Genomic DNA, 23,623 nt, shown 5'->3' with positions numbered 1-23,623 from the left:
TTCTTTAAAAAAATTAAGATTTTTCAACATAAAATTAAAACCATATTTTAAGCATCAAAACTCTCAATAGATGAGTTTGATAAAAAAAAATTATATGTTGAACTTATTTAATTAGGTACTGTTGTTTATTTTAATTATTATTTTTTATATAAATGTAGTAGTTCCATTAAAAAAACTTATCACATATTTATTACCAATATATTGATACTTGAATTTAATAATAGAAAATTATTTATAATATTTAGTTTATTTTAATGTCATTTTTGTTTGATATAAGAGTTTTATTTATTTAAATTTTAATATTTTTTATTTAAGTTAAGGTTTAAATTAAGATTTAACATTAGAATAAACATAATTATATAAATTAATTTTATACCCTTTTAATATGCAATAATTTCTCATAATAATATGTATATTTTTAAATAAGGGAATGGAATAATTTCTTTGGGATTGCACTTGAAACCTAATATAAACCAAAAATAAAATAATATTTTTTATCAATATAACATAATTTTAATTGATATATATATATAATAAAAAAGTAAATAAAACAAAAAAAATCTAAGAATATTCCATTAATGTTCATTAATAACGTGATAAATTACCAAAAATAATTAATTAAATTCTAACTTCATTTCTTTACAATTTGACAGCACTCGCCAACAAGGACAGAAGAGTCATTCCAGTCCCCATTTTCCTCTTAATCCATTTTTTTTAATTTCCATATCCTTTTTCTCTTCCATCTTTCTATGCATTCAAAGAGTCATCCATGGCAGCCTATAATATTTCCACTATATTTTCTCTCTTCATTCTCCTTCTCCCTCTCTCATTCTCATACTCCAAATCAACAATCCATGATCTCCTCGTTTCAAGAGGCTTACCAGCAGGCCTACTCCCAAAGGAAGTGAGATCCTATACGCTTTCAGATAATGGAACCCTACAGGTTTTCTTGGACGGACCGTGCTTGACCAAGTACGAGAACAGGGTGTTTTTCGACAGCGTCGTGACGGCTAACCTCACCTACGGCAGCCTCATCGGTGTGGTAGGATTAACACAGGAAGAGCTCTTCCTTTGGTTGCCTGTCAAAGACATCATTGTGGATGACCCTGGTTCCGGTCTCATCTTGTTCGACATTGGTGTTGCTCATAAACAACTCTCTTTGTCCCTCTTTGAAGAACCTCCTTCCTGTAAACCTAGAGGTAAACCTAGGGTTTCTGTTGTTATATCGTTTGCAAATACAAATAGCTTTTGGTTTTCAATTACCTAAATATATCAGTTCCTCTTTTATTTTAACTATATAATGTTAAATGTAGGGATTATTGATTTCAATCAACAATTTATCAACAAAAGAAAACTGAATTTAAAATTTATTTGTTTGAATTTAGTTTAACTAATAATGGGAATGTGGTTGCAGGGATGTTGAAGAATCAAGTGAGAAAGGAGAAAGAGTTGGAGGCTGTGAAATGAAAACAAATAATTCAATCCAAGTTGTCTCAAACTTTTTCCCTTTTAATTTTTGTTTAATATATAAAATAACTAATTAGGGTTTTTTTTCTCTATTTTTTTTAATTAATTACTGGTATCTGATCTATTGACTGACTAATCTAAATCGGATACTGTAGAAGAGATGACGACCCTCCCAACCCAGTTTTCTCGATTCATAAATATCGAATTCGAATCATTGACCTTGCTTAAAAGACCTAATGCCTCATCTCACTACACCAACTAGTAGTTAAATATAAGCATTATGTTTGAGAGTTGTAAAAATGTGTTTCTTCTTGGAATCTGGCTTCCTAATGAAATTAGAGGGTCTAATCTTTTTCTCTTTCAATATGTTTTCATTTTCATTAGTTTTTATCCAACCCAAAGATATTATAATAAAAGTTTACTTAAATTATTAATGAAATCATTATTTTAATCTTTGCTTAATGAAAGTACTTTATTTTACGCGGGAAAAGTGTGTTACCAATAAAATGGTCCCACACACAAGATGTAGGATACATGAAGCATTTATTTATTTATTTATTTGCCTTTAGTTTTCTGGCATTATCACAGTCTTTGCACTTTTAGCACAAATTTTCAGTTCCAAAGTTACAAATTAGTTGTGTGTAAAGGTTTCGTGCAAATCAAGCAATGTTACAACAAGAATCTGTAGACCTAGAAAACTAGCTCTATATATTCCCCTTTTTCATGTACTCGTGCACAAATTCGTGCGAATATTTGACAAAACCTAGCTCTAGATCACACTGCAAGACCAATACAGAAGGCATGACCATAACTAATTTATAGTACTTAATAAACCAAAAAAAAAAACTCAATGGAACTGTTCCGATTAAACAGAGGTTAGATTAGAATAGTATTTATATGGCTAGAAACCTCCATTTTCTAGAAAAGGGGTTTGGCATGATCAAGCATTATACCTCTTCTGCTAATGACTTGAAGAGATGGAAGGGACTTGAAGATTTAAATTTCTGAACCATGTCGTAAAAGAGTGTCAGAACAGGATTGAACATCAATATCTTTCTGTAAATGTAGTTGCAAGGCAAATGTCATTCACCTTGTCGGAAAATTCATCATCAAATCGTATCCATTAGACACTGTTGCCAAAAGTCATTCCTTCAGCTGCATAGTTACAGGGAAAATAGCATCCCAAATCAAGAATGAAGAATTCAGTCTGTCAAGCCCAACAATCCTAATGCTCAAATATGCCAGGGATGAAACGACAAGAAACAGAAGAAAGCTTTACACTATAATAGTAACATACTCCAGAATGGAAATAGCTAATGATGACTAGATAACCTAAAACTATGTTCTTGCTTTGCTAATTGATCTAAAGAAACCATAAATTGAATGATGATTTAGGCACCTACATATTTGTGGAAACCAAATTTCCTATTTATTCTATTAACCGTGTAGTTATACATGGGACACTTCTTAACCATAAGTTTCAGTTATTGCTTTACTTAACTATCAATTTTGCATAAAATTTAATCGAGTTATTTGTAGAGAAACAACTTTCTATAACATTTTCTAAAGACAAGAACTACAAGGCACGTTGCAATAGTAAACCTTCTCTAAGCTTTTTGATTATCACATTGGCATCGGCATTGTGCCGATGAAGGTGCCTCCAGGACGAAGTAAAGATGATACATTTGTCAGTACCCGACGTGCACGTGCTTCTGTAGACCAGGAATAATGCATGGCAAACTGCAAAATCCAAGAGTTTCTTGTAACAGCCACGATTATGGTTTCAACTAAGGTAACAAATTGTTAAATAGCTTCAGAATATCTCGATAAACTTTTGTGGTAACTTAATCATATGGAAGCAGAATAGATGTAACAGTAGATTTTGCAAATTCCAACTATTGAAAAGAACATAAACGGCACATCAGTCACCTGGAAACTGCAGATACCAAAAGGACCATCATTTGCCAAAACTCTATCGAGGCGCACCTGAAAATCATCAACTCATAAAAATTAGAAAAATATCTTGCAATGCCTGCTAAACCATGTACATCCTTGGTTAATAAGTTGGTGCCAAGGTCCAATTAACCAAAAGACATTTTTTCACTGGTAAGATATAAAAAGGTTATCAACAATCTCATTACCTCAAAACAATCACCACACATGAGAAGGGCAGGAAAAGTGAACTTTTTGCGACGTTGATGATGGTCTGCATCACCATTACATCGTGTACGACAATCTTCAATCTGTGTGCATAAATGGAGAATGCAAAATCAATATTGCAATTGGTGACACAAGCATATACCACAGAAAGGATTACTTTTTCCTGCAGCTGTTTTCTACTTTCTAATTTCCTTTGGGGTTTGGATGAGCATGGGAATGAAATGTGTTTGGATAGACAACTTGACTGCAGGCTATTAAAGGCCTTAGAGGCGCACAATTTATCCGTGTTTTAAGTTAGAGAATATCTACACACCCATGCACTACTGCACAAGACTCATGTTTCAAAAGGTTGTATTTTGATAGTTATTTCAAGAAGTCAATGGTAGAACAAACCGTTCAACAAATCCAAGGATTAATTCACATGTGTCTACTTGAAAACAAATTCAACGTGTTGCTGCTGCAAATGCAACTGCTTAAAGAAATTAATAGCTTCGAATAATCATGGTATGTACTCAAAGAGGCCTAGACAACAGATAGATTGCCCACGACTTAACTGAGCTGCTAATCTGATAAACATGTAAAGAAAAATAAGAAAACGAAAGCTGAGAATTTTAGCACTTTACCGAGCCTTCAGCTATATCAATGCCAACATAATAGTCAACTTTTGCTTTATCCCACCCTAAAACACATAAAAACAAACCATAACACAACGTCTAAAATACATTGAATTTGGAAAGAAAAATAAGGGTCCAAAATACCTTGCCGCAAGCAAGATCAAGAACAGCATCACCCCTGCGAGCATAAGGCTGAATCAAGACACTTTTACTCTGTCCAACCGAGAACAAAATAAACGGAAAAATGACTCAGCAAATATATTATAAGTTTAGAATGCAGCTCATGTGATTCGACAACATACCCAATTATTCATCTTCTTTAAGTGAATGATCGGACTCGCTTCTCGTTCTTCCAAAGTTGGATTTGTTCATGAACTATAAGGATCAGTTACTTTCCTAGCAAAAATCTTTGTGCTCTCATCCTCCAAAAATTGTGCACCACGTACCCCAAACAGATTCAGCTTCTTAATAGAATTTTATATTGAATTCTAAATATTTAGTTTACCCTTATTATTATTATAACCTGCGGATACAAACATAAAGGCAACCTAATATAAAAATTATATTAAATAATTAATCAAAAATGCTATGATCATCATTACACATTCAATGCATCAAAAACTCTTCATTAATTTAATTGAAGTCTTTGTTGCACTCCTTTAGTAAGAATAAAATATTTGTTTTGTTTTGTGATCCCTATAAACTAATTCAACATGGGCTTAATTTATTTATTTATTTTCTTTTTGATACATAAAAGTTTAGGTTGACTCTCCAAGTCCAAGTCCAAGTCCAAGTTCAGGGTATACCTAAGACTCAATTACGATTTACATAGAAATTTACAGATTATCCATCAAAAGTAACGATGATAGGATTTGAACTAGGGCTTACAACATGGGCTTAATTTATTAATCACGTGAATTAAGTGTTTTAGTTATTAAAATCTAAACATCCCTCATAAAAATCTTCACCTACCAAATATATAATAAAAATCAAAATAATATTTGGTAAATTTTAAAGTAAATATCAAAAGATTAAGTACTAGATTTTTTTTATTTAAAATTTGATTATTTGATATATAAACTTCTTGGCATTTCCCCATAGTAAACACCAAACCACTGCCAATGCTTTTGTTCATATAAGTCCAAACCTGTCCCTTTTTTAACTATTCTTTTCCCCCCTTTTTCTGGACAAATAAAACCTTTTGATGAGATTTAAATAATTATTAGAAAGAGTTTTTTATCATTAATCAGGGTTTTAAAAAATATTATGCGATCGTGATTTTGTCCACAATATAGTGGTTTTGTCGCCGTCCGAGTTACCCGCTACATCCACAATAGCGTCCAATAGCGCCCGTGACGGCCGTAATAGAGCTTGCGACGGTCACAATCACTATAAATCTAAAATGACCGAAAACACGACCGTGACCGTGATTTAAATCTCTGCCATTAATTTTAAAAATTAATATTTTTAAAATTAATATTTAGATATCCATTTCAATGAATAAACAGTATGTGGTTATTAATATTTAAACTCAACTCCGTTTCTTTTTCAATTAATTGGGTGCCTGTAAGTTACACCCTGCTTCTTCTCTTTGTTTCCTCCACTTATTTCCACATACACAGTTCTTTTGTCATGAGATTTTTCATGGACTGTGTGTCGTGTTGGCGTCCGACGATGCGTGAAGTGGCGATGACCGAGGAGGCGGTGTCGATGGCGGCGACACCCACGAGGGGGGAGGAGGAGGAGGAGGAGACAAAGTCCTTGATGCCTGCCGATAAGGCAGCAGCGTCGAGGACAAAGATGAATAGGGAGAGGGTAGGATCTATGAATCCACAGTGGAAGCCCTCGTTGTGTTCGATAACGGAGGATAGCGTCGTGGCGGAGAACGGAGAGAAAACACTGTTGAAAATTCCGACGAGAACGCCGACGGTGGTGAACAGGAAGAACTCACCGGGGTCACTTTCTAACGTTCGTGCACGAACCTATAGCAACGACACCGGGTAATTTCATTTTACTTTTTTTTTTTTTATAATTTTAGTAATTATAAACATTTTATTTTCTAAAAAAATGTGGTAAAGAATAGTAAAAGTAACTCATTTGCTTGTATAGTTGATATGTCAACGTAGGGGAGATGTTTTGAGTGAGAAATTGACTTTTTTTCTTTTATTTTAATAAATGGTGATAGAGAAAGTAAAAATTAAATAAAGATTAAGTTTAAAATTCATTTTATTACTTAAAACAAATTAAATGATATTTCGATCCCCGAAGTTATATTTTATTATCATTTTGACACCTGAAACTAAGTAAATTATAGTCGTAAGTTGAACTAAAGAGTTGTTGATGAAAAATTGCAGGCGAAAATCAGTGCCAGTGTTCCTTCCCACGTTTTCCCCGACACCTTTCATGTTTTGAAAATCTTTCAAAGTGTACAGAATTCGAATATGTGTAACTCTCGTTATTAATATGCAAAGCAATTTGTTAAGTCCTGTTTGGCATTAGGGATGATAATGGGTCGGATTTGGATTGGATTCAGCTGGACCCAGAATCGTACCCATTTTCACATATTAGATCCAGATCTGCCTTGGATTCACGAGTCTAGAAAATTGGGGACCATATCCATATCCAAAGGATCTCACGGATCTGGGTCCAAACAGATCTAAAACGGGTATGTTAAATAAACGATCATTTGATCTATTTTTTAACGTAATAAAATTGATATTGACTAATTTCACAATATATCTCCAATGGAAGAAAGATTATTTTCAATACAGCTAATAACATAATAAAAAACGATAAACTAAAATCTAAAAAAAACTCAACACGATTACACAAATGTCTTTTAAATAACACAAACATTAAAAAATGTAGATTAAGAAACATTCTATTTTTACAAGTCGAGTACCGCACTTCTACCCCTAAGAGTGTTACTCTTCATCACTACTTAAATCATCAACATCCTATAAAATCAAAAGTAGACTTTTCTATAAATGGGTAAACGGGTCTAGACTCGGTATCTTAGTGTCAGATCAAGACTCAAATTCGTACTTTAATAAGAGGATCCAGATCCGCCGAATCCAAAATTTTAAGACCGAAATCCTATAAAACAAATCTGGATCTACAAATTTAGGTCGGGTTTAGGATCCATTGCTATCCTTAGTTGGCATATTTAATCTTTTCATTTCTATCATTTTTCTTTAATTTTTCCCACTAAATTAAGCAAACTCTTAACATGAGCAAGAAAAAGAGCACATGTGAGTTAAACAAAGTTAAAAAAATTGTTTTTAAGAATAAAATTTAAGAACTCTATTAAAAAAAGTATACAATTTAGTAATTACATTGTAACTGAAATATTTAGCTTTATATTGATAGAAACAACTACTTTTATCAAAAATAGAAAATATTCAAATTATAATAAAAATTTACAATCACAACCGTAAACTAAACACATAATAAATATATTTTCTTAAACACAAGAAAACTAGTTATTTTATATCACGAGGACCATACAAAGAAAATGTTAAAAAATCTAATCAAATAAACTCGGATAAAATGTAGGTACGAATAGATCTTACTACATCGGTAAACGAACCACAAAAAGGAATGAAACTATTGAAAGACTACAGACAAATTGCAAATCAGAATGGAGTAACGTGAAAAAATATTATCCACGCAAATCCCCTAACAAAATCTAATCTGAGAGTCCAAGGTAGGGAAGATTTGTAGAATAACAAAAAAACACAATCTTGATCAATCTGATGATATCAAATCCAAACTTAAAGATAATAATAAATCAAAATAAAGGTCAAACGATCGAAAATGTGTCATAAAGACATAGAAAATATGTCATAAAGGCATAAGAATACATACTATAAATATAGAATTATTAAAAATAAAAGAGAGAGAAAATTAAAGATAATATTTAATAAAGCAAAGGAAAACAAAATGAATACTGACAGTCAACGATCAGCATCAAGGTTGATACCGTAGAAGAAAAAAGACTAATGACAGTTAAAAAAAGATAAAAAGAAAAAATCTTTAAAAATAGACACACACACATATATATATATATATATATATATATATATATATATATATATATATATATATATAGTTTTATTAAATATTATTTTAGCCAACTAAATGATATTATGAAATTAAAATGATCATATTATATAAAATTAAAATATAATTATTATCAAACTAGGGTGACATCAAGGCCAAATGGACTCGTTGAGATAACACGAAGGAAATTCATATGCTTGTCAAGTGTCAACGTATAAGTGATCAAATTAGTATTGGTAAATAATATACATGATAAAATCGTAATAATATAAAGTTAAGTGGCCAAAATCAAAAGAAAATGGAATAAAAATAATTATAGTTTACCCAAAAATATAATTACTAAATCATATTAAAAGGGCGAAAACTAGAACAAATTTTCTCAAATTTGGTTGTTTGATTTATTTTTCTTTTTCGGTTGCTCTCCCGGTTCTAAGGTTTTATTTTGACTAATTCGAGTCGACTCGCGTCGTACAACTGACTTTGGTGGGTGAGTCTCCTAACAGAGATTTTCTACATACACAAAGATTCGAACTCGATACATTATTTAAACGATATCAAAATACTTACCATTTGAACCAAACTCTTTAATAATTCACTAAAATATGAACTTGGTCCGAACATAATTAATTTAAATCAAGTCCTTTTCATATTCTTTGTCCTCACAATTTCAAATCGCCAGTCACTATTATTTGGAAGAATTACTCTAATAGAACAAAAACACTCTCTTTAATTATATATAAAAATAATTTTTTTCAATTAGCCGCCTTTGTTTGTACATAAATATACTTCAACCGACAAATTTTATTGACTATTATGGATGATATTTTCGCACTTATCTCTCGCATTTCCACGTTGTTTATCAATTGTTATCCACAATTTTGTATTTTTATATATAAATATGAATCGAGAGGGCGGTCAAGGAATTGTTTTTTAAAAAATTTAAATTACGATATATTTTAATATTTTTATTGATAATTTATTTTCGTTTATAAAATTTTAATAGTTCGATTTTCTTTAAAATTTTAAAAATTTATCTCTTAACATAAATCATACACTTATCTCTGTTTATATATACTTATGCCATAAAAAATATAAAATTAATTTCAGACAGTTAAATATACCACATCATATGATTAAATGTGAAATTAGACCAGATATTATGAAAAAAAGAATACCTTAACTTGTTACGACGGAGCAAAAACTTGTTCTTATTTTGATTTTTTTAATCTTAAAATTAATTTTCATCTCATATAAACTCCGAATTATTAAATTCTTTTTTTTAATTTTATATCTTTAAATAGTTTTTTATTGATTTGAAGTAATTATAAAATTATATTTATTTTATAGATTTTCAACTATTTAACAAGAAAATCATAAACATTTTTATATACGACGTCCTATCTAAACCTATAATAATTATTATTTTAATTATTTATCTCACTTGATTCGTATACATGTCTTTCAATACTTATTTAAAGCACATGCGGATTTTTCATCTCATTTTGAGAAGTTGAGTAGAACTGCAGGGATGGATCTAGGTTCATCCTGGGCGAGGATGGATGAGCGCGGTCGCCCTTAAAAATATAAAATTATTATATAATTTAAATTTTTTATATTTTTTCTTAGAGTTAAAATTAAAATAAATATAAAAAATAACAAAGATCTAATCATATCAAATTATTAAGAATAAAATATTGAATTTACGGAAATGTACCTGAATTAATTGATAGGTTAAAATATTTGAATCATTTTTTTATTGTGATCTTCCAAGAAGATATGTTTGTTCTTACCGTAATAACTATCTGAAGGGGATAAGAATAATACAAGTTAACATGTTTCTTGGGAGACCACTACCTCTTTATATAAATTGAATATTAAATCAATCTTTTAAGTATTTATAATTCTGTCTCTCATCAATTTATAAATAAACTTATGGTATATACATTTTAATATAATATAATTGGTCACTTAATTTTGTGTTTTACTTTATAATAACATTGTACATTATATATATATACCCACAAATATGTTTTCGGCTCCTTAAAATTTTATAAGTTCAAGTATGTTCCCTCTAATATAAGATTTTGCGGTCATCTCTCCATGCGTAGAATATTTAACTGACCCTATTCTCATATATAATGGGATAGGGGAGGTAGGGTAATAGGCTGCCCCAACGTCAGGTTGAGAGCAGCTTCCGTGGAAGACCTCCGTTATGAATTGCCCTCAATGAGACTCAATCCTACGACTACAAGGTTAAGAACCTTGTACTCTACCAACTGAGATACGACTGCTCTAGCATTATTTATATATGAGTATTAATTATCATTTTGCGCTTGATTCAAATTCTGCAACAGGGAAAGATCAAATTATTCATTATCTTTTTTCCATCAAACCTTTGTTCAACTTAGGACTTTGATTTCTCTTACATCAACGATCTTAAACCACATATTAAAGTACTTTGGCCTCCAATTCTGGTTATGCTTCTGCCAGTTACTCGCTCTTTCTCCATTTCTGTTGCAGAGAAAAATCCCCTTTTGTCATCTTTAAATGTCCCGATGTTGAAATGAAGCTGCCATACGACGAAATTTGACAAAAGGTGTTTCAAATTTCAAGTTTCAAGCAAGTTCCCCCTCTTCCAATCCTGTCATTGTGTCATACAACGGCTTGTTTAGTGTCTCCGGCAAGTAATATGCAAGCATTCCTCCAATCAATCCACACACCCCGAACACCATGAATGGAAAACCGCCGCCCAAAACCACCACAAACGGTGCCAATATAGCTCCCATTTGTGCTGCCTGGGTTGCACATCCGAGTGCCACGTTTCTCACCACCGTAGGGAAGAGCTCGGCCGTGTAGATGAACAACAAATTGTATGTACCCGCCATGCCGAATATCCCGAGTATACCACAACACACTCTTGTTACTTTCCATATTCCTACACCCCCCATCATGCTCCCCATGAAGCAGAACATTGCACTAAACCATTGTGTTCCGATCGCCAATGGCTTCCTTCCGAATCTGTCGAGTAGAACCGCTGTTATGGCGAATGCTGGCATTTCGGCAACGGCATTGACGAGGACGGTGAGGTAAAGGTTCGTCCCGAGGTTGACGACGTTTAAGCTAAGGCCGTAGTACACAACAGAGCATGTGAAATTGATTCCCACTGCTAGGAAGAGTCGAATGCGAGTGACCGGTGACCGGATCACGTCTATAACGGAACCACTGATTGCTTCTTTTTCTACTGCTGCTGATTTCCAACTCTGATTCCCACTTGAAGCATCATTAGCTTCATCATCCAGGGCAAGGTGACCCCATCAGGGAGGTGATGTCCATTGGACTTGGCTATGGTACGCATGATTTTCATTGCTTCGTTCGTTCTCCCGCGAACGAGATACCACCGAGGGGACTCGGAGATGAAGGGAATCACCAGGACAAGGAACAAGATAGATGGAACAGAGGATGCAACATAAAGAGCACGCCATGTAGGGAAAACGTAAGCTATGCCGGAGAGTAATGCGATTCCTCCCGAAAAGAGATAGAACGTCGACATTCCAGCAATGCCGCGTCTCGATGGACCGACGGGTTCGGTGGCAAGGACAAAGGCACATAGGCCAACGCCTCCGGTGCTGAATCCCGTTAAGAACCGGAGCAGGAGATACGTAACGTAGTCCGGGGCTAACGATGTAAGGCAACCAAATAGCATTTAAGATGCAAACTGCTGTTAAGGAACCTTTTCTTCCCAGTTTGGAGTCTGATAGATGACCAAATACACCAGCACCTGAAAACGGTCGATCAAAAATCGAACTTCAGCCATGGATTTAATCACCAGAAGCTACACAACAGATAATTTTCCGGCATATTCATTGCGTATCAGTAAACGACAACAAAAAACAAATTAAACAAAGAAACAAAGATCAATTGGGTCCGTTTGTCACTTGATAGCAAAAGACGAAGAAAACACAAAAAGTAACCGGATATTCTTTCCTTAAGATAAGAAGCACCCTTCTTAGAGACGTGGTTGATTTCATTTCGCACCTACTCATTTGATTCGATTCCAATTATTTAGTAACTGAGTTGATCCAACTCCAAGACAGCTGCTTTGTCCATTTTTGTATTAAATTAAGCTAGGTTGTGACCAATACTCAATCATACGTTTTAAATATACCAGTTTCCTCTATCCTACATGTGGGTCAGATTTGCAAGTCTTACGACTTGATTGGAGAAGATTGAAGTGGCAAATAAAAAATATGGTCCATTAAAAAGACAATTGATTCTTTGCCTGCTATATGCTTATATAATAATATCAAATGCATTAATTAAGTTATCACCGCCGCTTGCTTAAATACATTTCTCGTCTCTTCTGATATGCCATGAACTTCGTTTGAATGTCTACTGAAACTTGGGTTAAATTAATGATGTAACTTAAATATATTTGCAGGGCTTGATTCGTTTAGCATATTCTGTGTGTTTTTGCTACTTTTTTTCCCTGGGAATTTGAGGTCCACATACGCATTAACTGCAACCATGCGCTGTTCCCAGGACAGCAAAGTTTTCCCTTTCAAGTTTAACAAATTAAGGTAAATTCAATACCATTCAATGAAAAACGTTGTCGAAAAACGACAGCAAGATAAGGATGAAAGAACTCACCAATCATGCAGCCGCCAAAAAACAAGGCCTGGACAAGCCCGACCTTATACTTCTCCCCACAGACCAGCCCCCACTGAGCCACCGTTGAGCTTCCCGAGCCGCCTTCCCATTCCCACGAACCTGGTTCCAGCCCACAAACACTGGCCACCTTCTCGTTACACCCCGACTCCGAACCTCCCACGCACGCCAGCCAGGTTCCCGGTCGGCAAATATCATCACCATGGTATGGAAAGCTTCCAAGGCCCACGCCAGGCTCGTTAACACGAAATGTTTCCGTTGCCAGTGCCCGAACTCGCCGCAGTAGGCCTGCAACATATCGTCTATGCAAAGCTTCTTGGGTTCGGATCCGAGCCCGGATTCCTCTTTGGATGGAACCAGAAGAGGTGAAGCTAACGATGAACCGTGGCTGCTGGGATCTGATTCTCTCGGCCGGTTAGCCATAACTGGACTAGGGTCTGCTCTCTAGTTTTGGTTTACTTTTGACGATGCTTTTGTTTTAACGTAGTCTACATATATAGGGTAGGCCGTAATATGATTTGTGTAGGCAGAGATGGTGTGTGACGTGCTGCGGCTGACACGTGGAGAGTTATCTATTCATTGATTCGGTGGGTGCGGCACATGAAAATGGAAGTACTGGTCATTTGGAGGGTTGGGATTAGAGCTAAAGTTCTCTCGAAGGAGATGAATTAAGGGAATGTTGATTTTATATTAATATAATTTTACAAGTCCAATTTTTTAAAAATTTTGTAAATTTATCCCATTCCAACTATATTTATTCCTACTTTGAGGTGATGCAAGTTGAATTTATTTTATTTAACTTGAAATTCAATTGAACTGAAAATATATAAAGCTAGTTGGAGGAAATATTATTGGTGGTGATGATGTGATAAAATTGACATTTGAGGTTCAAAGTAGAAAGTCCTTTTCATATCTCTAGAGATGGTGATAGTTGTCGGGTTTCATTTGAGCTTCTAAAACAGTTTTGCTGTATTTTGAAACAAAAGATTTTTCCAACTACAATCCGTTAACATGTTTTCGAATTAGATTTCATTTTATATAGAATGTGATGTAAATTTTAATTTTATGTAATTATATAAAAAAATAATTTAGTTTTTATAGATTTTTTTTGTCCTTTCTGTTTTTAAAGTTTTGTCATGACTAACCCGGGTCGTACATCAGACTCTGAAAGGTGAGTTATTCAAGTGAGAATTTTCTGTATACACGATGAGTCGAACTCGACACTTGACTTTGATAAATGAGTCTATCGGTAAAGATTTTTTGGTATTTGAGATACAAAGATATATTGATGTGTGATATCATAAGTTTAATTTGTTTATTTTAGGGTTTACTATTCAATTTTATTGGATCATATGAATTATTTGTTATTGCATTTTATGGATGGTTTTAGGGCAAAACAATTTTTTGAATTAATCATTGATATTCAATCTATTAACTGACTAATCCAGATTGAGTTTTGCATAGGCTCATTATGAGGGCGACCCTCCCAATCCAATTTGCTTCATACGCAAACGCCAAGATTCGAACACCTTACTTTGGTTAAAAAAATCTACTACCTCATCCTATTAGACTAATTGGTTGTTGGTAGGGTGAGACATTTTTTTATTTGAGTTTGATGAATAGTATAACACTTGTTATTCAGGTGAACATTATACAATAACGAGATTCAGAATGTAGTGTGACTTATCTGAAAATGTTTGGGGTAATTACGTATTTAATATCTAAACCATCAATTTTGATCCATTTTAATATTTAAACTTTTAATTTTTTTAAAAAAAACTATAATTAACGTTTAGTTCTTTTAATATCTCAATGTTAAAAGCTTAAAGGTGATTTGCATATGACACCTTTTTATGGGTAAATTACATCATTCATCACTCAACTATCTTCTCACTCCTATTTTGGTCATTAAAGCTTAATTTTTTTTAATTTAATTATGTAACTTTCAAATTACTCTTAATTTAATCACTCTAATTTCAATTTTTTAATTTTTAATTATATATTAGTAAAATAATAATACTAATAAATGCCATGCCTCAAAAATTATTAATAAAATAAATTAGAGAGATTAAAATAGGAGTAATTTGAAAGTTGAGTAGTTAAATTGAAAAGTTTTAAACTTTAATACCAAAATAGGAGTGAGAAGATAGTTGAATGATGAATTATGAATGATGTAATTTACCCATAAAAATACAACGTGATTAATATTTTAACAACAAAACACTAAAATGAAATAAAAACTAAATGTTAGGTATGCTTTAAAAAATTTAAAATTTAGACATTGAAACTGGCCAAAACTAATAGTTCAGATACTAAACACGTAACCTATCCAAATTTTTACTTACGAGGTTATTCATTTCATAGGAAAAGGAGTAAACTTAAGGTGTTAGACTTTTTTTTTCATATAAAAAAGGTTGACCTAAGGGGGAATTTAGTTTTGTTTTGTACATGAAATTGCTTTTTTTCTTCAATTTTAATTTTCTAATTTTTCATTTCTCTCATTTTTAATGGGTTAATAGAAATCTTTAAATGACAGAATCGATAATTTATTGTCTGAAATTTTAATACAAGTAATCTTGTGTGTGTTTTTTTTTTAATAATTTCGAATATTTTAGTTTGACCTGTAAAATTTTCACAGTGGGACAAGCTCGATGAGCAAGGAAGTGATCCCACCTTTAGCAGCTTTGCCAACATGCGTATATCCATCTCCTTCTCTGTAAAGCACATCCATAACCCTTGCGAGGTTCAGATTTCTATTCAGAACTGCCACTGGCATTTCCCTTGGTTTAAGGAACTCTTCATTAACGTCCTTCCAAGAACTCTCTATATGCCTGTTGAATTTGTCGTACGCCTCTTGTGCTGTCACGCCATACTGTTCCATGTAACACTCGATGGCCGAGCAATCGTCTTCTCTCCTGTGCTTGAACTTGTGTTCCGCGATGTCATCCATGAACCTGCAGGTTATTGTGGAAGCTTTGATGATCTTAGGGTCGGTGGCCGCCCATGTGAAGGTCTGTGGGGTTATAACATCTCCCATCCCCACGAAAGCCGTAATGGCAAGCATGGCGTAGCCTGAGGTTGGCAATGCATTGTCCCTGAACTCCTCGAATGTCGGTTTGTAGTTTTCATGTGTTCATTTGGCTTCAAGAAGGTAAGCTTGAGCAAGTCGTATCAACTGCATAACCATCAAAATCAAACAATTATGCGCTTCCTATGTATATATCAAAACTAAATCGGGTGTTAATCATTGGACAATCATCGACATACCGCCTTTCTAGCATATTCGACACGGTATTGTCTCCCTTGTTCTGCCATCAGCTGCTCCATTTCTTCGTAAACATCTAACAGTGCCTTGTAGCTTATCTTCATGAAATCTGGGAGCTGATCCATGCATCTAATATCCCACCTGATACCAAATTACAAGGCTAAATGTCTAGTATTCAATCATTGATCCTATATACACTTGAAAATGAATGTTGATTTCACAAATCAAGAAATCTAACCTCTCAATGGCATCAGTATAGGGAATGAGCTCATCATAGGTGGCATATGAATCATATGTATCATCCACAATAGATGCCATGGCTATTACTTTTGTCAACATCTTTCTACCAAGAGAGTACTGAGGCTCAAAGTAAACTCCCATTATCCAGAAGTAGCCTTCAATCACTCGATCTCTTGCAAATGGTAGCTTTCTGGTAAAGTCCAAATCCTTCCACCATCTATAGAATGCATACACATTAGCACATATAATCTTCATTTAGTAGAATAGAGTTTTGGATTTTTTTTAATTTCCAAAACACTTTCCTACAAATTGAAATCTATCTTTGCAAACTCCAGCAATGAGAACCTGCAACAAATTGAAATCTATCTTTGCAAACTCCAGCAATGACTTATTATGTGATTCGATATCCTGGTACACAGAAATGTACTGCCGAGCCTCAACCCTTGGCAGGCCTCTTCGGATCGACTGCTTTAAGGCATGATCAACCTGTTCCGACAATGGATAGTCTAAAGTTGGTGCTGCAAGAGTTAGGTGAGTGGTGGTGAAAGAAATTGCCTCATCCAATACATCTTCCCCATGGATCCGCATATAGGAAGCTTCGTAAAGTTACAACAATCCTCGTACATCAGTAGTCAAGGATGACTTCAAATTTCCTTGCTCACCCCTGAACTTGTTGAATGTCTCTGCTCAAATTAACAGTACCCGACGTCATTATCAAATACATTCTTGGTATGTGCATATACATCTGTATTAACAGTAGCATGTCATTATCAAACTTTAGACTATCCATTGTCGGAACAGGTTGATCATGCCTTAAAGCAGTCGATCCGAAGAGGCTTGCCGAGGGTCGAGGCTCGGCAATACATTCTGTGTACCAGAATATCGAATCACATAATAAGGCATTGCTGGAGTTTGCCAAGATAGATTTCAATTTGTTGCAGCTTCTGCACAGGAAAGAGCTAAGTGAGATTTGTAGGTAAGTGTTTTAGAATTTTAAAAAATCCAAAACTCTATTCTACTAAATGAAGATTATATGTGTTAATGGGTATTCATTCTATAGATGGTGGAAGGATTTGGACTTTACCAGAAAGCTACCATTTGCAAGAGATAGAATGGTTGAAGGTCACTTCTGGATAATGGGAGTGTACTTTGAGCCCCTGTACTCTCTTGGTAGAAAGATGTTGACAAAAGTAATAGCCATTGCATCTATTGTGGATGATACATATAATTCATATGGCACCTATGATGAGCTCATTCCCTATATTGATGCCATTGAGAGGTTAGATTTCTTGATTTGTGAAATCAACATCCATTTTCAAGTGTATATATGATCAATGATTGAATATTAGACATTTAGCCTTGTAATTTGGTATCAAGTGGGATATTAAATGCATGGATCGGCTCCCAGATTTCATGAAGATAAGCTATAAGGCACTGTTAGATGTTTACGAAGAAATGGAGCAACTGCTGGAAGAGCAAGGGAGACAATACCGTGTCGAATATGCTAGAAAGGTGGTACGTAGATGATTATCCAATGATCAACACCCGATTTAGTTTTGATATATACATAGAAAGTGCTTAATTTTTTGATTTTGATGGTTATGCAGATGATACGAGTTGCTCAAGCTTACCTTCTTGAAGCCAAATGGACACATGAAAACTACAAACCCACATTTGAGGAGTTCAGGGACAATGCATTGCCAACCTCAGGCTATGCCATGCTTGCCATTACGGCTTTCGTGGGGATGGGAGATGTTATAACCCCACAGACCTTCACATGGGTGGCCATCGACCCTAAGATCATCAAAGCTTCCACAATAATCTCAAGCTTCCACAATAATCTGCAGGTTCATGGATGACATCGCGGAACACAAGTTCAAGCACAGGAGAGAAGACGATTGCTCGGCCATCGAGTGTTACATGGAACAGTATGGCGTGACAGCACAGGAAGCGTACGATGAATTCAACAGGCATATCGAGAGTTCTTGGAAGGACGTTAACGAAGAGTTCCTGAAGCCAAGGGAAATGCCAGTGGCTGTTCTGAACCTTGCAAGGGTTATGGATGTGCTTTACAGAGAAGGAGATGGATATACGCATGTTGGGCAAAGCTGCTAAAGGTGGGATCACTTCTCTGCTCATCGAACCTGTCCCACTGAAACTATTTACCCCTTGGAGCAGCAAGACTACACACTAACGAATCACACGAAGCCCCAAAGAGAAGAGAAAAGACGGCAAAAGAAACAAGCATAAGCCAACAGTGAGCATGATAAAAATCAGCAGCATCCGACTTAATTTTCCAATCTTCAGTACCATAGACCACCACATCAACATTATAACGATCAAACGACGAAAAACATTGCTCAAAAGATTATATTGGATTTATTTTCCGAGTTTGAGTTCACGTTGAAAGAAAAAAAAATACAAGGATAATATTAATTCTTTTTTAAAAGTACAGGTACATATGATGCTTTTCGCCAAAGAAAAATGGACAAAAAAAAAACAGTTGCGATTTGCCTAATGGTGTATGCGAAAATGTCACCCTCTAGGATTTATATGGATGTTATTCAACATATCTCAACATCTATAACCTATAAACAGAATGAACTGATTATTCAGTGTTTCTACTTTTGTATGATGAATCTGAGCTTCTGTCACAGTGCCAAGCAGAAGCTGATATAAGGTTCCTATCTTTCCACCCCAACAACATAGCACCATCCTTCTCGGCAAGTGTATAATGCTTAGAGTAACACTTCAGCAGGCTTCGTATCACCGTATTGACGTACGAGCTCAAAGGGTATTGCCGAAATCCGGCCATTGTTAGCCTGGACTTCCACTTACCGAAGAGCTCGTGGCGTTCGACCCTCTCTTTTCCCTCGCAGGCGACGACATTCACGATATCACCGGCCAGGCAATGTTGCTCCACGTTGACTCGTTCCTTCCTGTCCCTTGGTAGTGTCTCGTCTAAGGACTCGAATATTGCCAAGTAGTAATCCAGAGTCTCGATGAATCTGGGGAGGAAAGGGGCTGTGTTTGTGTTTGATTCTTGCTCTACCAATGTGGTGACCTTGGCAGAAAGCGACTTCACCATTCGCAGAAGCCCATCCCTAGGATTGTTCACATCAACGCTCTCGTCAGGGGTGTGATGGAGCTGCAGAGGGAAGTTGACGGCCAGCGCCTCCCCGGGCCTGACATCAAGCATGTCCCTTGTGATATCTTCTGCAAAAACTGGCATTCCTTGAAACTCGACCGGAATATTGAACTTCTCAGATAGTGCTTGCAAAAATCTCTCAACAGCTTCCAATCCACCACCACGAGCATATTTTGAGAGAGGATCATCAATTCCTGTAATCCGGACATGAGGAGCTCCACCTGATCTGGCTGCAAGTGCCTGCAAGAGAGTCACCCATTGTGTTCCCTGAGCTATCTGGAAATCAATAATGTGAATGCGATCTTCGGTCCGGCATGCTTCAGCAATGGCCCCATTGGCTGCCATGTAACCAAACTTTAAGTACGGGCAGATTTCATACAGGATTTGCATGTAGGAGAGCAAGTCCTTGCCTTCAGGCTCTCTGCAACGAAGGGCACGATATATGCTAGACCCTGATGCTTCCTTCCTTGCCACCAAACCTTCCACCATGTAAGCTCCAAGACGCTGGATCGGTTCCCCACTGATTGACACAGCATCCCTCGCCTTCGCAATCAGCTTATCAAATTCGGCCATTTTGTTTTCAGAGAGAACCTTAGCACAAGCAATCAGCAACTGCTTCAGATTGCCAGATGGAATACCCTGCAGAAACAAACCCTCTACTGATTTCTGACGTTTCTCAACATGAGCAACTTCAGTTGACTGCCTATGGTCAGAGACAAAGGATGCCTGAGGCTGAAGCACCAAAGATCCTTGTCTTTCCCGACTCCACGCCTTGGATCGCTGGCCAGTCGTCCGTGGTCTACTACTTTCTCCACGGAAAACACTATGGATGGTTATCTCTTCATCCTCATCGGGCGCCATAAGTACGGTCTCCAATTCCTGCAAAGTGTATCTTACTTTGTGGCCAGAATTTGCATCTTGTGCATAAGAAGTTCCACCGGAACTGGATAGTAAGCTCTCACCCTTGCAGTCCAGAGAGGGACTCAAACTACGGAAATAAGTGTTGGATTCAAGTGAAGAGTTGCAAGAAGGGCTAAGTCCAGAGAGATTTTCTGTAGAGCCATGCTGCACCTGGCTGTCACTCAATGTGGTGTTGGTATCACAATCAAAGGAGTCGAAAAGGGCGAGTTCGGCCAGTTCCCGATGTTGGGTTTCGAAGAACTAACAGCCTGTTAGGTTTTGAAGGAAAAGTTGAACAAGAGGTCGAATATGAAAGGCCGGTATCAGTCGCACCATATCTGAAAAGCCGACGTGAGTCCATAATATGAGTTTGGCATCAGCTTTCAACCAACTTTGTCACACAATAACTATGAGAAACTTCAACGCTATATTAGAAGCTATGCCTTCAAGAAAACAAACTTGACCTGCAAAAACAATGCAAAGAACGGTTGACTTTTCAGAGTTCTGCATAATCTAAATTGAAAGGCAAAAGCCATGTTCATACGTAAATTTTGCCATACCATTCATACATAAATTTTGCCATACCAACTTACCAAGAACCTAAATACTTGTTACACAATAAAAGTAGTTTGATTGACGTTCAACTTATTGGAACATTCCAGTATCAAAGAAAAAATACACAGTTGGCGAACCAAAACGAACCTACAAATTGGAACAGACTCACTTGCAGTGATAAAAAAGTTGAAGGTTAAAGCAACTATTTTTTTCAATATATGTTATAAATTGGTATCCAAAACAAGAGAGCTAACCCAGAAAGAGAAAATAGTCTTATTATCTTTTCAAATGAAGAACTAAAAAACAAATTTGTCCCATAAAAAGGTTCTTCAATCCACATGGTAAGCACTCAACGTCAGCTGCTTTTTTCATTTCCCACGGAATTAACACAAACCAAAATGAAAACCCATAAACAAATATTAAGAATCTAATCCAAATAATGGAGAACGTCAACAAAAACAAAAACAAAAAAAAATCAATTTTAATACAGAATTTGCAAAGTTTACCTTGAAATTCTTGTTTCTGAGGAATCAGAAATCAAAACCCAAAGCTCCAAAATTAATAAAATAATCAAATAAATAAATAAAATTCTTATTCTTTCAGTAAAACTTGGACCTTTTTTGGTTTTAATTTTTTTCAAAGTTTAAAAAATGAGAAACAACGAAGCAGGCGAGTGAGTCGTCTATTCGTACGAAAATGTTAGGAAACAACAATAATATCTCAATATCTCGTCAACCTCACGTTTTCAGAAACCCGAGATATTAAATAATTATATTAAATTAAGTAATCTGAAAATTACATAATACTTTGTATCTTATGTTGATAAGACGTGAGATAATTCTATATGTACAGTTTGAAATATTTTTTAACAAAATATTAAGGATTACTGTTTAAAATAAATAATTAATAGGAATTTTTAATATAATATTACCTTAGATTCCGTCGTACAATAAAAAATGTATTATATATAAAAATATATCAATAAAAGAATTTTAACTAACAATTGCAATCGAAGTGGTATATGTTTATTTTAAATTTGATCTTTAAATAATAAATTTTATTTATATTATAAAAAATATATAAGCATTTTCTTATCAAATGAATTTTAATAAATATTTTCTTATCACTATTACAATATGTACAAAGAAAAAGTCATTTTCCTTAAATTATTATTTATTACAGTCATTGATTAAAAACATAACAAAGACATGAAAAACATGTATAGTAAAGCAAAACAAGGACTCACTATGTTTTTGTTTGGTTTAATTCAATAACTCATTATATGAAATATAATATTTTTTTTAATATTTTGAGGTAATTATAAGAAAGTAGTTGTTTGTTATCGACAATAAATTTATGTCATGGGGCCTAGTTATTCAAACTTAAAACTTAGAAAAATATTTTTTGTTCAATTCAATTTTATATCATGTTCATTGATTTAATATAAAAGGTTGGAGTTAAATACAATTTTTCGGGAAATGCTCACGTGCGACAGTCTTAATATACGGCTAAAAAAATGCGTCACCGATTTTGTTATTATTTTAAATAATGAAACCGATAAAAAATGACTGAAAATATTATTATTTCTACATGTTATAATTACCGATATAGGTAAACGAACCTGGTAAAAAAATAATGTTTTCGGTAAAGCGCTACCTAAAACATTATTTTTATCAGATTTTTTCTACTGCGTTTACCTATATCGGTAATTAGAACCGGTAGAAATAATAATATTTTTCACAGATTTTATTATTTAAATAATAATAAAATCGATAGCGTCTTTTCTTAACCGTATCTTAAGGCTGTCGCACCGTAGAACTACCCTCAACTTTTTAGTTTTTTTTTCTTTGTAAAAGTATTTTTGATTGGCAGTTGGTTATCATAACTTTCTAATTTTCAGGCAACGATGGTGGTTTATCACGGTCATATTCTTTTTTTCTTTAATTATAGGTCTATTTGTTTCACGTAAAATAAATTTTGTAAATTTTTTTATCATTTTCTAGTAATTGGTTGGAGGAAAATTGGCTGGTAAACGTAAAATATTTTTTTAATCAACAGAATTTCCTTTATATTTTCTAGAAAATGACTTACAGTCTGATTTTTCGTAAGTCATTTTCTGAACTTTTCATTTTAAAGAATAAATACTCAAAATAATTTTATTTTATGTATTTAATAGTAATGTTATATTTTAATATCATTTTAATAAAAATATTAATTATTAAAATATTTAAAATATATTTATTAATATTGTAATAATATATTTATAATATTATAATAATATGCTCAATTATATTATAATAATATAAGATATTATATTATTATTTTAATAATATATAAAAAATTATTAATAATGAATAATATTATTTATATATTTAATATTAATATAATAATCTAATAATATTTTAATAAAGATGTTTAAATATAATATTCTTACTTTAATAAATAGTTAATATAATTTATAATATTTTTATTTCAATAGAATGTACTAATTTTAATATCTTATTTATAAAATTATAAAAAATATGTTTTAATAATAATGAATAAATT

At 34.0% G+C, this 23,623-nt stretch overlaps 3 protein-coding genes and 4 pseudogenes across 3 annotated transcripts; 3 read left to right on the top strand and 4 right to left on the bottom strand.

The window, feature by feature from the left end:
• Positions 1-749: 749 nt before the first annotated feature.
• LOC120126700 lies at positions 750-1,468 on the top strand. Its single transcript, XM_039144809.1, has 2 exons — positions 750-1,199; positions 1,415-1,468. The coding sequence occupies exons 1-2, from the start codon at positions 770-772 to the stop codon at positions 1,465-1,467; spliced, it is 483 nt and encodes a 160-aa protein (XP_039000740.1). The 5' UTR covers positions 750-769; the 3' UTR covers position 1,468.
• Positions 1,469-2,157: 689 nt separating this feature from the next.
• LOC120126647 lies at positions 2,158-5,340 on the bottom strand (annotated as a pseudogene).
• Positions 5,341-5,811: 471 nt separating this feature from the next.
• LOC120126701 lies at positions 5,812-6,673 on the top strand. Its single transcript, XM_039144810.1, has 2 exons — positions 5,812-6,241; positions 6,596-6,673. Exons 1-2 carry the CDS (start codon positions 5,874-5,876, stop codon positions 6,651-6,653), a joined length of 426 nt encoding a protein of 141 aa, XP_039000741.1. The 5' UTR covers positions 5,812-5,873; the 3' UTR covers positions 6,654-6,673.
• Positions 6,674-9,213: 2,540 nt separating this feature from the next.
• On the bottom strand, positions 9,214-17,241 carry LOC120126646 (annotated as a pseudogene).
• On the bottom strand, positions 10,843-13,445 carry LOC120126699 (organic cation/carnitine transporter 4-like). The gene is given in 5 exon segments (XM_039144808.1): positions 10,843-11,607; positions 11,610-12,001; positions 12,003-12,081; positions 12,951-13,136; positions 13,139-13,445. Coding segments are annotated over 5 exon segments (1,599 nt in total). The 5' UTR covers positions 13,392-13,445; the 3' UTR covers positions 10,843-10,918.
• A 9-nt stretch (positions 17,242-17,250) lies between the features above and the next one.
• Positions 17,251-18,667, top strand: LOC120126645 (annotated as a pseudogene).
• Positions 18,668-19,066: 399 nt separating this feature from the next.
• LOC120126741 lies at positions 19,067-21,729 on the bottom strand (annotated as a pseudogene).
• Between the last annotated feature and the right edge of the window lie 1,894 nt (positions 21,730-23,623).

The sequence above is a fragment of the Hibiscus syriacus genome, unplaced genomic scaffold (genome assembly GCF_006381635.1).
Source record: "Hibiscus syriacus cultivar Baekdansim isolate YM2019G1 unplaced genomic scaffold, ASM638163v2 tig00110461_pilon, whole genome shotgun sequence".
Lineage (NCBI taxonomy): Eukaryota > Viridiplantae > Streptophyta > Magnoliopsida > Malvales > Malvaceae > Hibiscus > Hibiscus syriacus.
The sequence above is the reverse complement of the archived record's forward strand: the minus strand, read 5'-3'. Positions and strand labels throughout refer to the sequence as shown.